The following is a 17,091-nucleotide window of genomic DNA, read 5'->3' as shown; positions in this document are numbered from 1 at the left end:
GCCAAAATAACCTCTCGACAACGGCCAGTACAGTTCTTTTTTGTAAAGAAACACCTTTTTATAAACTGATGCAGTAACCGACATTTATCTTCGGAACATTACGTTTCTGTATCCATTTTAACGATATACGTATTTTGATTGTGTTCCATTTAAATGCTGCAGTAAGCATAAATTGTCTACAATAATATAGCGAATGTTGCGAGCCTTGCTCGTTTCGTCTTGTTAACATTTTGATTCACAATAAACATGTTGTACTTCCCGAAAAAAAGGTGTCATATTACACCCCTACCTCCCCATAACGGCCACCTCTCCACAACGGCCACTTTGTTCTGTCCCCAAGGTGGCCGTTGTGGAGAGGTTCAACTGTATGTTAATAGAGGTATTTTTAGGTCACTGTCAAGTACAAGTACACTCACAAAAAGAAAATCCGAGTTCTCCCACCAGGAGAGAACTGGAACTTAGAACAGATACTCAGATTTTTGCTATTTGAGAGTCTATCATTTATTGGCCTTTATTTACCAGGCCTAAAACATAACGTATTTATTTCAAATGTCGTGATTATGTTGTTGGAGCAATACAGACTAATATTCCAAAAAATAAAAACTATTTTCCCTCAAAATTTTTGTCACTTGATCTGGGGAATTTTAAAAAATTTCACTAAAGGCAATTCAAGATATTGATAGAAGAAACATTTAAGTTGAAATATAAAAAAAACAATTCTACCATTCATCTTTATAATTTTGTGCTTGTTGCCATAGTTACGGTAAGAAGTACACCAAAAACACTTTCAAAAAACTCCCCAGTGTGTGATTACAAACCCAAACAAAGGTCTTCACACCACTCTGTCACTAATTTTCCTGACTTCTCCCCCCACCCCTGGGGGCTCAACTGCTTTCATTTACATGGAGAGTCTTTGAATTTGAGCCATAAACTCAAAAGTTAGAACCACCTTGTACAACATAATAAACAGCATCACAATGGTCACACTTAAGGATTTCATCCACAGACTCAAGTGTAACCACCTTGTACAACATAATAAACAGCACCACAGGAAAATACTGCTCAGGCAGCTTTGATTTGATTGGTCATTCTTTAGGATTTCATCCACAGACTCAAAACTTGCAACCACCCTGTACAACATAATAAACAGCACCACAGGAAAGTACTGCTCAGTAGCTTTCACTGATCTGAATAGCTACATTTTTTTACATAATTTTTGAAAAGGCACAGTTGGGAGTGAAATGATTTTAAAAGAACAAAACAGTTTTCTGCCACAAGCAAAGTCAACATAAATTAAGTCTTTTTAATGAAATCCAACACAAGTATATCATGTGCATAAGAATAATATTGGTGTCTATAAATTCTATTGTAATTTGTACAATCAAATTCAATAAATTACTAACTTAGAGCGGTTACTAATAATTAATTTTGAAATCAAACAAATGTTTAGTGATAAAGTCACTCCATATATTAACTTCAGTTGACAAATTGAGGCTTCTGTTGTGCAACTGTGTATGTACCTCATGAAAAACAGTCTTGGATAATTATTCCAACGCATGCAGTTAATAACTTAACATTTATCTATTCACAGTCATGCATTGTTATATCGCATTCCACCAATTTTGTCATCTAGAAGCATCATCAGGTGATGTATAAAACCAAATTCACCAAGGAAAAAGACTTTCACAATAAAATTATTTACACGAAAGTTACACTCTGAGAGAGTTTTGAATCTGACAGAAATTATCTGAACAAAAGTTTATAACTGAAATGCTTAGATTTCTCATTGACTGACTCAAGCCAACAATAATATTAAAACACATTTCTATGTTGATCAGACTGGGTAATGTGACATAAAAATGCTTGATATGTACAAAATGCCTAGTCCTAGACTTAGGTACCAGACAATCATTAATATGTTTGTTTGGAATAATTTAATAACATGTAAATAATATGCAGGTCAGGCCTAAACTTGCTGCAGATCTATAGATGGATTTGTACTGAAAAAGAAATACTTTCATGTTTACTAAGTGAAATTTCAGTCCAATCTTTGGAAAAATTAATATTTGTATCATTTTTTTTTCCAGAGCAATGAAAACATCGTTATTTTATGGTTTTGAGTATTAAAGAAAGGCTAGCCAAGAGTTTGGAAAGTAGGACCAACTTATAAATTTATCCACTGATCAACAATGAATAACATTCTACAATCATGTAAAATTCATCTCAAATTTTCCAAATCTTTAATCATTCAGTTAAAGAACAGAACAAATAAAATTACCCTTCAAATGGCCTAGGAGAAAAATAGTGCCAAGTGAATACTATTTTGTCAATCGCAATTCATTTGTTGGATGGTTCTGCCTAGCTAGCCTTACTGAGGTAGAGCATTCTTCAACATTTCAATGCTTGTTGTGGATAGTTGTGTTGGAAATTCAACATCAAAATCTACCAACATATCAGCTCGCTGATTAAGCTTCTTGGGTAATGGCAGACCCTCTCCTTTGATGCGACGTTTTGATCCAGGTTTGATGATAGTGTTTAGCGGAATGTTAATTGTCCGTTGATCAAGTGTGGGAACTGGCACTGACAAGCCAGTTGTGTGGCCAGTTAATGCATCTCTAAGAGAAACTTTTGCAGTGTAAAGAATGTTATTATCGTGATCTCTGCTGAAGAAAACATGTGGTTTGTCCTTGATTGTGAAGACAATATCTGCAGGAACAATGTGCGGCTTTTGATCCCCTTCTTCTGGGAATGTGATTTTTGTTCCTTCCTTCCAGCCTCGTTTTACGTCAATGGTAAGAATTTTTTCCTCCGAACGAGTTGTTGTTCTGTCAAGGTTCAAAACCTTTTTGATGATTTTCAGCTTTTTAGTGGTGCCTGTTAGGAGCTCCTCTAACGTTACCATGAGGTATTTTTCTATCGGAGGATCTTGAGCTTTCTTGCGTGCAAATGATGACATGTCTTCAAAAGATGATGACCTCTGTCGGTTAAAGGCAGCATGCGCTTGTTGAGGAAAGGAATGAAAACCTCCCACATCAGTAAAATCCACTCCACCAAATGCACCGGGAATACCACCAAAGCCATGATCAAACATTCCTGAAAAAATGTGGCAGTTAGAAAGCCTTTTTTTATTTAAGATAAGAAAGTTCTTTTTACAGATGGCTCATGTCACATAAGGGCACTGCATAAAAAAAAGACAAAATATTAAAAATATTAAACAATATTCAAAATGGATGAACTGAGAAAATAATGTCACACTAAGGAAAAACTTATTGAGATTTAAAATTTTTAAGTAATGAAATTTTAAAAGTATTGAAAGTTAAACATCTCATGTTTGGGAAGGGAATTCCAGTCTGTCAATGCACTAATGATGTCTTAAAAACTTGGCATTTAAAATGAGAGTATTGAAATGTCAGGTGAGAAAAAATTATTGGCAATCATCTAAAATCTGGAATCTTGGATCATGCACAAGTTTTGGGTTTCTGCAATACTGTTCAATCTGTTTCAGAAAAAAAAAACTACAACACGTACAATCTTAACCCCTTCCTACCCAAGCTTTTCTGCTCAATTTTGTTAATGGTTAAAAAACAAATAGAAAAGAATTTATTATAACAAACTAACAATGTTTATAATGTGTAATGCACCATTAAAAAAGGTGAGTGCATTTTCAATTTATTTGATGAGTGCAATTCATTTTTGATAGTACAAATATATACCTAATTAAAAGCAATTGATTCATTTATTGATAGAAATGGATTTATAACATCAGAAATAAAAACTTCAAAACAGAAATTCACTGACAGGCACATATAATAATAATAAAAATAAAAATAATAATAATAATAATATTAATAATAATAATAATATTACTTTATTTATATAGCGTGATTTCCAGCGATGTCCAATTGCACAAGCTTTTCAATTACAGCAAATAAATTTCATTTCACCATACAATACCGAATAAAACATTTACATTTACATATATACTCAGGTCTAATATTTCTAATGTACAAAATGTCTAAATGTTGTATTTAGTTCTTTAGAAAAGCTTTCCTAAAAAAATGAGTCCTAACTTTTTTCTTAAAAACATTCACGTCATCACAAGATCTTCTTTTAAGAGGCAGGGAATTCCATAGTTGCGGTGAGGCTCCTGAAAAGGACCTTAATCCACAACTACAGAATTTATATGATATGTGGCAGGCACAACCCCCCCCCCCCCCCAAAAAAAAAAAAAAAAAACTATAGTTATTTTGCAGTTCGAGCAATGCATATAATACAACACACTGTCATGCACTTTCCATTCCACCCAAAATTCCAGAAATTCTGGGTGAGGAATTAAACGGATCAGAAATTTTCTGGAATAAACTGTAGGACTTTTGGATATACTCCATGGAAGGTTGTCCTATTAGGAAAGGAAAGGATGAGACAATTTCAGTGAAAATTTTTTAGTATACTGTATATTTCCTCTGACTGAATTTTCTCCCACCCACCTTGAGCTTTGGATAAATTCACAATAAAGAATTATTTGCAATGTCCAACTTCTCTTCAAAATTCAACAAGTTTCATGTGTCAACAAAAAAATTTGTTATTTCAGGAAAGGTCAACTTTACAAAGACATTTAACTCAATTCAACCTTACTCCTATTCAAAAGATTTATTTACTTGAAAGTCCTTCCAATAAATTATTTTTTGTTTCTCCTGGGAAAATGACATGCCAGGCCTCGGCAAGGAGAAAGGTAGACTGAGGCAATAACAAAAGTCGTCAACTCAGGATATTGCCTGTTAACCAACCAGGATTTGAAACAAAGGCCACAAACTATTGGATTCATGACACAGTCAAGTTGAAATATCTAGACTAGATAATACTGACAGAAACAGTCTGGATAATGGACAATCTGAGAATAGTCTAGGATTTTGTTGTTGTTCAATGTTGTTGAAAATCATGCCTTTGTGCACCAAAAAAGAGCTTTCTTGAGCTACAATGAAAACTAATGCTTTTTGAAGTTAATAGAATGCATTTTCCTACCAAAAGGTATTGTCGTTGTTGTTGTTGTTGTTATTACTATAAACAATGTATCTAAAGCAGCTGGATGGTGAAGGTTTTGTAACCCTTTAATCCCTAAGAATGCCAATTGCAATAATTCTGTCAATAATGAAGTTTTGCCATGACCAAGATGGCCTTGTGAAAATCTGCTTTTTAAAAGGATGATGACCAAACCCCCTCCAATATTGATTGACCATTCCCATAACTTTTCAACTTCTTTCCCTAGCACTTGTGGGTCTCAAGACCTCTCTCTTTAACATTAATCAACGCACTGAAAACTAAAAGATAAGCTACAGTTTAGGGGTATGTCTAACAAACACAAGGATTGGAAAATTTTTGAACGTTGTACATTCGGCCGTCGAAACTCAAATGTTAAAGTCACTTCCAGCGCAGTGTACTTCAACCAAGAACTCTTTGATTTGACTTTACTGCATCATCAAATAAGATATAGGCTAGCAATCATGTTATTTGATATTACGAAAGGAAACAGCATCCACAAACAGCTAACATGACCTGTTTTACTACGTTTCATTGGTTAGCATGAGACAGACATAAACGTCTTTCCACAAATTAACTTATTGTACTGTCTTTGTTCAAAGTTTTTTATTAAGACCATTACTAGTAATGACTTGGTAGTCAATCTTCATAAAGGAACCGAGACCAAAAGGAAACATCTGGATAATGGCAAAGAATTTGTAATCAAAACATTTGGATAATTGAGTGCCAATATTTATGGTTTGATCCTATAAAGCCTGGAAGATTCTAGTACATTTCTAAATTCATCCAACATGGTATTTACTAGAATATTTAAGCTTGCTACAAACAAAAGGTACAAAAGGTACAAAAGGCATTATTCCATTCATTGGTTCAGAAAAATAACTTAAAAGAAATATTGAAGGCTATAAATGTATGGCAGTGTACCAAGAAATTATTAGAAGACTCACGGACAGCCAAGTAAAGAAAATGTGACACATGGCAGGATTAATGAGGGAACACCAGTATCAATTGTTTGTAAACAATAAAAACAAACATTTTCTGTAATAAAATGTTCTAGGTTTTTCCCACACATTTTTGCTATGCATTTTAAAGTATGAGGGCCTAGCAAGGTGGAAATTTTATATGCCACAAAAAGATAATAACATTTCTTTATAGGATCACAATTAAAAAGATAAAATTAAGGTTTTTAAGCATGTTGTACCACAGTGACTGTACAACTACCAATCCTCAGCATAACATGATTTCTTTCCCTAATATCAAATTTACCAATGACTGCCTACAAATTGAAAAAGTATGTAATAAAAAAAGTTTACAGAAAACAAAAGTCTGCACATCAACCACGATCCTGATAAACAAAGGGCCTAATTTATCTGCGTGGGAAAATCAACAAAACAGGTCATTGATAATCCCATTGTGTTTGAAACAACTGTTTGGAATTAAAACCATCTTTCGAGTACATTTCACGATTCCCGAGAGACATATTTCTTGAAAACTTTACATAGTTTTGCAACTTGGATCAGTTGGATGAATTTACAAAAACGCAAGCAATCAAAATACTCCCAACATTTTACATTAAAATAACGAATTAAAAATACCTTAAAACAGATGCAAATGAGAAATAAAGTGAAATGTAACCACGTGTAGCAAATGTCACCCTGGTACTGTTCGAAATTTTATACTAACCAACAACTTTATAAACTCTTTGGCTTACCTCTGAAAGGATCCTCTCTTCCAAATACTCTTGAAAACGTAGACATCGGATCTCCGTGGAAAGTAAAAGCTGTGAATCCTGTTGGCATCTCAAATTTAAATTCGCTAGCACCGCCAGGAGGATTTGGTGTTCCCTTAAGCCCTTCTTCACCATATTTATCAAACACCTCTCTTTTTTGTGGGTCGCTGAGAACTTCGTAAGCTTCGGCGATCTCTTTAAACTTCTCTTCAGCTTCCGAACTCTTGTTTTTGTCTGGATGAAATTTCAAAGCCATTTTTCGGTAGGCTTTTCGTATTTCTTCTTCGCTTGCGTTCCGTGGAATATCCAGTATTTGGTAATAATCCTTTCCCATTGTTTTCGTGAAACTGCCTACGTGGTAGCAGAACGTTTGGTTTCTTTCTACCTTGAATCACAAATATCCAGTTTTACTGGCTAGACATGTTAAAGTTCACATGATTTGCAGAGAGCCTATTTCCTGCAATAAGTCAGAACAATAATTTATGACGCGAAACATGAAAACTCAAGGCAAACAACTTCAAGATGCTAGAAAGTTCGCGAGTCGTCCATCTTGGTCGTGCCGATTGAGAAGACTGGGGTGAGTAGTATCCAGACCCTCACGACTTTTTGGTTTTGAACGAGTTTTACGCAGAAACAAATACTTTTTGGAGGATAAAAAACACAAAACTGCACTGAAAAGCGCTTTAATACTTACATTTTGGACAAACATGCAAAGCAGTTCTAGTTTAAGAGGCCACTCGTGCAAGGGAGGATTGGGGAAAGGGGAGACATCCCTCGCGTGTCTGGTTTATGACATTTATAACTTTTAAAGGGAGCTTAAGCAACGACGACGGCAACGGCAACGAAAACGTCACCCGAAAATATATCTCATTTCATTTGTGCTACTTCACGATTATTTCAACTCGCTCAGTTTGTACAAAAATGGAGAACTATCCAGGAACCAAATTGGTAGGAGTGGTGTACAAGTTAAGAAAGAAAATGAAAAATTTACCGTCGTGCGTTCACTTTCTCATTTCACGTTGTTGTTTTGCAGAGGACGGCAAAGAAATGTACCAAAATATAAAACGCACGTGCAGAGCGATTGTTTTTGCTCATTAAACATTTTGTTTTGCGGAGTTGTTTTTATGGACCGTGCGACTGATGCATGGCGCTCTCTTTAGCTTCTTGCCAGTACATTTTCATGAGAGAATTAGGAACGAATTGATATTTTTGTGTTATTAATATTATTACGATTGTTCTCCTAAAATTGGAAAAAGAAAAAAGAAACTGCTAGATGAATTTTTTTCAGTCAGTGACAAACTTTTGACCATAAATCAGTTGAACTCTGGTCCCTGGATCCAGATGCATGCGTCAATCTGACTTCATTACAAAACTTGACTTTTCTAGATCCTGAAATTCAAAACTAAATACCTATAAACGAAAACGAGAATTCGAGGGAAAATGAAGAACAAAGATCACAATGCTCAAATTGCGATCCAAGGTGACATGACGATTTCCACCATATCAGTGATTTTAATATGATTAGGAAAAGAACATTCTGGAACAACTCAGACGTATTTTTCAAAGCTCTTGAAAAGCTAAAATGACACGTTTCTAAATTCATTTCCTGCGTAATTACAAATTTAAAGAAAGTACGCACAACGGCAAATTCGGAGATTGAAAATTCCACGCAATAAAACGCGCGAGAGGCTCGAAGCTCTCGCGCGTGAGTTGGAGAACTAAAAGAATTGCAACAATTCTAACTTTTAATTCCAACAATTCCAATCTTCATGATTTTTAGCAAAACTACCAGTACGAAACTAAATTAAAATTAAAAGAAAAACGATAACTATATTGTCTGCCAGGATCTCCTGTTTTCGTTGGGCACCTAGAGGTATATGATCTGAAAGGCCATGGCGTGCGCGTGAACTTCCGTCATACCGGCCAATATTTCAAGAGTGTTTATCTAAGCTCTTAAGCTATACTCCGATCAGTTGAAGAGAAGTAGTCTGATATTCTGTACAACTTTTCAAATATAACGACCTGAAGGAAAAAGATGGCGATGAGCAGAGAAATCCCCATAAGCGTTCATCCAGAGTTCACGGTGCGTGCGACAAAAGAGGACCAGGGAAAACCCCGCATGTTTCGATCTTCGAGTCTACCCTGCGAACCAATAACCAAATTAATCACAGAAACGTCAGATCCGAGCAAGGCCGTTAGCGAAGAGAAATCAGAAAACACACAGGAAGCAACTGAAGTGCCAATCCAGGGGATAATACGGAATGAAAGTGACGAATTCTCTGAATTCTTTGAAACGGGTTTGCCAGAGCATTCAATGGAGCGAAGTTTCGGCGAAGGTATACCCGGTGAATTACATATATCTGAAGAAACGGAGGAAAGAAGGCATTCATTTTCTAAAAATCCTGTTGTTAGTGATTTGGTAAAGGTGTTTGAAGATTACTACACTTCGGGCCCAAGTCCCTCGGTGAAAATGTTCAGAAGAAATTCACACAGCGCTGACAGCTCAGGGGAAAGCCATTTAGCTCCCAAAATGACTAGGAGAAACTTGGACAGTTTTAACAGAAATAAAACATCGTTTGTCATACCCATTAGGGTGGAATTTGATGAGAGAAAAGATAACGGAAATGAGGAAAATGGTTGCAGAGAAAACGCTATTCAAGAGGTTGATAGCATGCAACTTGAGCCAACGAAGAGCAGAGTTATCACCAATAAAGTAAATGCTAGTGTTGATTGGACAAAGGAACAAGGTGGAACAGATTTGGAGAAGCCAGATGAAAACAGTGAAGAAACTGGCTTGAATATCATTCACGAGGAAGCCAATATAGAACAAGGTCAAAATGAGACAAACATGTCCGAACTCTGCGAACCACTTCAAAGTCCATCTGCCTTACAACCGCATTATACGGAAGATGAACATGGTGTGGAAAGTAATAAAAAGCTGTTAAAAATTCAAAGCATACTCAACAAAGCTAATGAGCTGGAGAAGGATGTGAATGCTTTCGGTGACAGCTACAAGACCAAGGAATATTTGGTTCTTGAAGAAGCTCTCACTTGCCGTTTAATCGATTTGGACGGCATTGAGGCAAATGGAGACAAAAAAGTTCGGCTGGCGAGGAAAAAGGCAGTTCAACTATTACAACAGACTCTGGTACGGTTGGAAGCGAAAATTACAACTGAACTTGTTGGAAATAAAAACGAAGAAGAGAGAGCGGACTACTCCAAGATCTCGACATGAAACTTGAAGAATGTTGGTCGGGCAAGACTTTTCCCCGCACAGAAATTAAGGATATCGTATTGCTAGACTTATACATTTTGGAAATCACATGAAGTGCCTCCGTGATTGAATCTCATTTTTTTTTTTTTTGCGACACTTAATTAATCACAGACTGTCGTGATACTATAATCAACATGCTTCAAGAATATTGTTCTAGTAATTTCTGTTCATGTATTTAGTTTTTGAAGAATGTAAAAATAAAATTCTCAAGCCATTTGTCATTTGAATGCGTATGTTTCGTGAAAAGAAGGCTTTTTCCTAATACCATTCCTTCGCTGAAGTTCCGCTAATTTGTTACGCGAGTGTTGTTCTTCATCTTCAAGGACTGACCGTAACTAAAATTGTCAGTCATGAAATATCAAAAGTCGAATATAGAAGTGGATTTCTGAGCATTATAAACGGCCAACTTTTTTTTTAGCATAAAATGACATGTAAACTTTACTATTTCGAAATTAAGAGCAATACACTGTAATGCTTCGCTTTTCCACAAACGTTTTTGTCTTATAAAATATTGACGTTGACTGAGCTGATAATCCCGCAAACAAAATGATGATTCCAAACTTTTGTTTGAATTATCAGCGTGCAGAGATTTTCACCTCGATTGTGACCACTCTTCTCCTCGATTTAGCCCAACTCCGGCACGGTTCCCTCATGAAGTCCGATATTTTTAAATAAGAATTACATGGAAAACGCGGTTTTAAAATACAATCCGGTAGGACCGAAAAAAGACTCCCGGATTTCTTTTGAAATCCCGACAAAATTTACCAAAAATGTATGCTATTAAGATTTGTGTTCGCCTCACAGATAATGATCGAGCTAGAAAGTTCTTTTTTGTCGCAGTTTGGTTCAAGAACTTTTATGGTGAGAAAAATCATTAAACTTGAGAAAACCAATTAAAGTTTTTCTAGAATCATCTTTTTAGCAGTGACAATTGTTCAGCTTGGATGGTTGCCAATGAACAGCTGACCAAATAGTCAGTAGAGCCGAACAAGACAGGCTGTACAAGATCCGCCGATAAATTTAATAAGAATTCTTGTATGAAATGCAATAATTTCGATCGAGTAATAAATATAATTGCTTCAATTTTGTGAACAATAAATGCTATCGTAATAACAAAACTCGGTCACGGATCAGTCGGGTCTTTCCCACACTGAAACTTCACGCCTGCCACTTAAAAGCTGGAAAAACAAGATTACTCGGCGGACAATAAAGACCTAGTACCTTCTTTTACAGTATGTACACACTGTTGCTCGGAAGTGTTTCTATGGTTTTAGAATGCTCGTGGTTTTAAGGAGCGCGAGATACCGTAAGGGGAGGGGAGGTGGGGGGAGAGGGAGAGGAGGGGGGAGGGGAAGGGGTTATACTTCTTCCCGTGCGTGGCGCCGAGCTTAAACTCTTGCCATTTTGCAACCAAATATGTAAAAATTATACTGTTATTCATACTAAATCGACTACAATGAAATAAACTGGAACAAACTCTTTTTCAAGCTAGAAACACGGAAAGATAAACCCTCATTGTTTATTTCCCTTTTATTCCGTTGGGCTGTGATTTGCTGCATTTGTTAACTACACGATGAATTGGGCTTTGCGTGAAATTTGAGGTAACTGAACGAGCATTTCCCTCCAGAAGAAAATGGTACGTAATTTGTTGATTGTGTTAACAGTAATAAGTGATTACGTGACTATCTTAGCAGGCAATATTTTAGCCTTTATTTGAGAAATAAATAAATTCCCTAGTTTAAACAGTTTTAACAAAATCAGTTGTTTTTTCACATTTTCAACTATCGCAAAACGTCAAGACACCATAATTTTTCAATGTGGGCTGCGACCAAATAGAGAGAGGTGGACTCAATATGACACCCACACATGCCATTTTGTATCTTACTTTTTTTGGCCTTTAAAATTGAGCTTTCCCAAGCGGGTAACTCTGTGACTCTCCCTGTTTTTTCTTTTGAATAAAATCCGGTTTTGTTTTCGTTTAGTCAATAGTTGTATGGTACACGTTATAAAAAAAGCATAATGACAACCAAACACGAGGACTATGCTAGTCCCTGTCTTGCATTTCTTCCTGTTTGGCCATAAGGGCAAGCATCAACAGCCCCATCAAAGAACCAGAGTTATAACCTATTTTGCACTCTTAGCATGAAAGAGGCTGTGATCAAGTAATTTCTAACAAGATTTTGACGTTTTCAACTCAAGATCACTTGAGATTGTAATACTGTAATATGCGGGTTTTACATGTTTCTATTAAAATGTTCACTGTACAGAATGATTTTAATCCTCTCCAGCTGGCAGAGCATCTTCTAACTTTCTTATAAACTTCAGTCTAATTTCCGTTGTGTCATCTCCACGTAAAGAATCTTGAACAAACCACACATCAACTTCCATTTGTACCTTCAAAAGAAAACCAGTCATAATTGGAATGAGTCTCAAAAAAGTGCAGCTTCGCGGAAGTCAGCTGTCTTAAATACTTCACTTTCGTCGTGCCTCAAAATCTAGAAAAAGCGGTTTAATCTGCCAATTTCAACGCAAGTAACAATGAATTCGAGAGAGTGCAATTCAATTTATAGTTGTGTGTTTAGTGACCTGGGCGCGGTTGTTCAAAAGCTGATTAACGCTAATCCAAGATTAAAAGTTAACCGAAGTTTTCATCCCCACTCATTTCATTTCATCTCATATTTTCATCCCACTCATGTTTTTAAAAGCTAATGGTGAAGTCTAAGTCAAAACCGAGGGACAAAAATCCCTTTGAAGAATCTTCATTGAATCAATATTCACGCTGCCCCAGGATTAGCTTAACTAGGTTTTGAACAACTGGGTCCAGGGGTGTGTTTCTTAAACTTCAGGAAAGATTTCAGACCCGAAAAACTAATTCTCGAAAGTTTTGATAATTTTGAAAGCAAAAACATTTCAACTTTTCCAAAATTAAAAAACACATAGAGTTAGTATTTACGAAAAATAACCGGCAATCTGAAAAAAATCGGATAAGAAAATTACCTTTCGGGCCCAAAAGCTCGCCGGGAGCTTTGGGAAATGCACGCCTACCCTTTTGAGTGGAAACGAGGCTGGAGTTGAATACCAGCCTCGCTTCCAGGCCAGGGGGCTGTTTCTCAAAAGTCATCCCTGTAACTTACTAGGCCCGATAAGTGTCTTTGGTGACAAATGTTTCTTAACAGAAGTCAATTTTTGTCAGCTTTGAATACTAAATTTTAAAATCTTATAATTCTCAGTAAAAATTGGCCAAGTACCATGTCTGTAATCACTAGATTTGGTGATGAATGTTTCTTAACGGAAGTCAATTTTTGTTAGCTTTGAATACTAATTTTTAAAGTCTTATAAATCTATGAAAACATTGGCCAAGTACCATGCATGTCTGTAATCACTGTGTAATCGGTGAAAAAACATTTAAAAATATACTTATCGGGTCCGATAAGTTACGGGACTTTCGAGAAACGGGCCCCAGGTCATCCTGAGCACAGGGCCCAGTTGTTCAAAGCCTGATTAAGCTAATCGTGGATTAATGTCAACTTTGATTCAAGTTTAATTACTAATCAGTAAAAATTCTTCCAAAAGACTTTTTGCTCTCAGTTTTGACTTATGCCTTTCTTTACCTTTAGCTTGAAATTAGAGTTTAAAACCACTTTTCAAGAGCGAGATGAAAGCCTTGATTGACTTTTTAATTGTAGATTAGCGTTAATCGGCTTTCGAACAACCCGCCCCAGAACTGTAAATGGCTGTTGACTACAAGCAGTTTATGTCACACAGTAATCTTACCATTTCCAGAGCTCCTCGTAAGACTCCACAGAGAATGTTTGAAAACAGAAGTCCCTCATGACCCTCTGGCAACTCTGCAAACTCTGCCATTGGGTTGTTGTCTAAGATCAAAGAGAATTCGTCGGATGCCGCACTCCAGTTTGTTATCACCGGTGAAATACCAAGGAACATTTTGAAGCCTAGCTGTAAACCAAGGATACTGACATTAGCAGCAATAGACCTTTATCATATTTAAAACTTTGAGTGGGCCAGAAAAATCTTCAAGATTCCATTCAAATGCCAGACGTTACAAAGAGAAATTTGGATGTTCATTTTATACTCCGAAATACTGGTTATGCATGAGGTAGACTGACTGTAAATGCAATACAGTTTACTGATAAGCATGTTTACCTTTGCAATGACATCAGCAGTTTCTCTAAAGTCATGGCACCGTCCAACATTAGACCTTGCTAAGAAGTCCTCAACCAATCTAACTCCAATGTTGTAACCCCTTGAATTAAATCACGTGAAAGAACTACAGTGATTATTTAGTATTAAGGTTACATTTTTAATCAACTACAACAGGAAGCATTACCTAGAATGTCCAACTTCGATTTGTGCATACAACAGTGCTAAGGTTTTAAACTAAATATGTTTAACCTAGGTTTCAGTGGTGACCTGCATTTTTTTTCCGTGGGAAGCAGCGGCATTTAAACTAGGTAGTGTACTCAAGTCATAATGGGGTGTAATCATAGCCTTTTTTTTTCATGATACACTGTAGGTGTCTTTTGAATAGCCAAAAGGTAAAATGTAAGGGTACAAATATAATACATTCATCTGACTTGACTGTAGTGTCATGAACTTGACGTAAAAACCTTCCTTTGTTTAACAACACACTACAGTACTGAGAAATCATAGATATTTAGAGTTAATGTATTAGGGTTCTGCATTGTCTCTTACTGAACTTGTAGCCTGGGGGATGTAAAAAAAAAAAACATCATTGTTCAACTGTTCTGTACCAACTTGTTAATGGAATTTGATGCAGTTAAATATAGTTTACCAAAGTCAATAACAATATGCAGTATCCACATGGCTTAGCTGTCAGTATTGTCTAAATTTTACAGTTTTACATAATTTCTACCTCTAGTTTATATTTGCATAATGTTAACTTAGGTAGTTTTAATTCCATTTTATAGTGTTAATAGTTTTTAAATGTTATCCTGTAAAAACAATTTTTAGCTACTTTAGATCTTAGATAGTTTTTAGCGTTCTGTTAGACTTGACCACATCAGAGGATGTGATGGCGGCCCCTTATGCCTGAAGGACTGTTTCCCAATTGCTGATGACAACAGCTTTAAGACTGTATTTGCAGTATGTCACGTAGCCTCCTTTGCAGACGTTGTTTGCGACACAAACAATGTCTGAAAAGGAGGCTATATGTAATGGTGCAAAATCAATTTCTTGGGAACTTTGAAATTCTTCAGAACATCTTTGGGTATTTTCAGAAATCTTAAAAAATCCTGGCAATCTCTGGTCAAAAATCTCACGCCAGTGTCTTAGAAAAAGTTGGCTTGTATACCCTTGGGCCTCCACCTTAAATGACATCCTGAATCTCCCACTGTAAGTGGCAAGTTGTATTCTGTACTTCTCCCTTTCCATTTTCAATAAGCTTAGAACAGAAAATTGTTTAAGTGCCTTCACTTTTTTTATCAAGTAACAAGATGCCCGGCTAATGGCATTAACACGGAATGCTTAATGTAGCCCCAACTATTCCCCATTGTATGTTTCGCAGATATTTAAAAACTATCCTCCCTTAGCAATTGAAATAATTGTCTGAATGGTTTGATTCAGATATATTGCGTGATACTTATCGTTGTGTTACTAAGAATCATACCAGAAATAACTCTACAATAATGCCATGACCCCGCTGAACTGGTCTGGCCTCCTCTAGCTCTAATCCTTCACGTTGATTATTCCATCTGTTTTTGAAAGCGGAGTTTCTTTGCTGTGGACTCTCCAATTTCCACCGTTTCAACTGTCGAGTACTACGTAGAAGTTATTATTTCGCTTTACCGCTTGAAAAAGGTTTGTTTTCTCTCTGAAAACGGCATATCAGAGTCTTAAATTTATACATGTGGCCGCCATTGAACAAAAAGAACTTTTCGAAATGATGACTTGCTTTGACGTCACACAGGTAGAGATAAGTGGGTCCCCTCCCTCGTGATATACGCGCCGATAATAGATTTTGATTGGCCTGCTTTTGTTGAAGACAATCAGAACAATACATCCCTACTGGGGGAGGAGATTTTTAATGCATAAATTAATTTGTCGATTTGTGACTACAACGAAGAAAAAAAAAAGATACCCGACCGAAACCTAGACACGTCATGCCCTGCGGGCATTCCGTGTAATAATGAAAGCTTCTTCATAAATGAAGACGCTTTCACAAAAGAAGGAAAGTATTAAATAAGGCCTTGAAGGGACAAAAAGAGCACCTACATTTTATCAAGCTGCTTGTTAACTTCTTCATCGCTTTCGTAATCTTTGACAAGCTGTGCCACTAGAGCTCCATGTGTTAATACAAACAACTCTGCACTCTGCACGCACAAGGCAGCGGAAAAGAAAATACCGTCAGTATGAAAATGTAAGGATCCACGCTTACTCTTACTCGTCGGGTGTTAACTATCCTCAGCCACAAACATGCCTTAAAATCACATCAAAACGTACCACTTTCCTGTTATCGGCCCGAACGGCCGACTGTCGAGACATTGTGAGGAAATCTTACTGGAAAACTCTGAAAAAATCTGTAAAAAATATGGAGACCGTGTATCACATCAAATAAAACATGGCGATTAGTACCTTATGTAAAACCACTTATATTGTCCTCAACTATACCTACAACTCACGAAACTGGCTGTCCCCGGCAATGTCTACGGCTCGTCGTGGAAGAGAATTCCAATTGACAATTGTGCGGGGAAGAAAACTGAATTTATAGATGTTAGTTATAATAATAATAAAAGTCTTTATTTCCTCACAAGATGAAAAATACATATCTCATGTCACAATATTCGAGTAGAGAGTACATACATCTAAGTTAGTGCTGGTATACGGCGGGACATGTTGTTTTACTATGCATGTGTCTAGTTTTCCGGGAAGATCTAACGAGGGAATCTAAGGGCAGGAGAGATCTAGATCTGAAAAAGAACTATGCAAGGATTGATGCTTTTAAGTTTAGCTTTTTTAATAGGATTGTTGACACATGGAATGTGTTATCACTTTCTGTACGGCAAGCTTCAAG

At 36.4% G+C, this 17,091-nt stretch overlaps 3 protein-coding genes across 4 annotated transcripts; 1 reads left to right on the top strand and 2 right to left on the bottom strand.

The window, feature by feature from the left end:
• Positions 1-1,283: 1,283 nt before the first annotated feature.
• Positions 1,284-7,563, bottom strand: LOC146474387 (dnaJ homolog subfamily B member 4-like). Of its 2 annotated transcripts, XM_085117002.1 has the most exons (3): positions 7,461-7,563; positions 6,749-7,223; positions 1,284-3,093 (listed from the first exon to the last, which is right to left on the bottom strand). In XM_085117002.1, exons 2-3 carry the CDS (start codon positions 7,098-7,100, stop codon positions 2,369-2,371), a joined length of 1,077 nt encoding a protein of 358 aa, XP_084973128.1. In that variant the 5' UTR covers positions 7,101-7,223; positions 7,461-7,563; the 3' UTR covers positions 1,284-2,368. The 2 variants fall into 2 exon arrangements, with proteins under 2 accessions (XP_084973128.1, XP_084973127.1); XM_085117001.1 differs by lacking the exon at positions 7,461-7,563 and having other exon boundaries at positions 6,749-7,342.
• A 407-nt stretch (positions 7,564-7,970) lies between these two features.
• Positions 7,971-10,516, top strand: LOC146474386 (uncharacterized). The gene has a single exon (XM_085116939.1). It carries the CDS (start codon positions 8,802-8,804, stop codon positions 9,999-10,001), a length of 1,200 nt encoding a protein of 399 aa, XP_084973065.1. The 5' UTR covers positions 7,971-8,801; the 3' UTR covers positions 10,002-10,516.
• Positions 10,517-11,727: 1,211 nt separating this feature from the next.
• Positions 11,728-16,676, bottom strand: LOC146474385 (trafficking protein particle complex subunit 3-like). Its single transcript, XM_085116976.1, has 5 exons — positions 16,521-16,676; positions 16,293-16,390; positions 14,205-14,304; positions 13,815-13,997; positions 11,728-12,434 (listed from the first exon to the last, which is right to left on the bottom strand). The coding sequence occupies exons 1-5, from the start codon at positions 16,560-16,562 to the stop codon at positions 12,315-12,317; spliced, it is 543 nt and encodes a 180-aa protein (XP_084973102.1). The 5' UTR covers positions 16,563-16,676; the 3' UTR covers positions 11,728-12,314.
• Positions 16,677-17,091: the final 415 nt, after the last annotated feature.

The sequence above is a fragment of the Pavona decussata genome, unplaced genomic scaffold (assembly GCF_977016875.1).
Source record: "Pavona decussata unplaced genomic scaffold, jaPavDecu1.1 SCAFFOLD_89, whole genome shotgun sequence".
NCBI classification, from domain to species: Eukaryota; Metazoa; Cnidaria; class Anthozoa; order Scleractinia; family Agariciidae; genus Pavona; species Pavona decussata.
The sequence above is the reverse complement of the archived record's forward strand: the minus strand, read 5'-3'. Positions and strand labels throughout refer to the sequence as shown.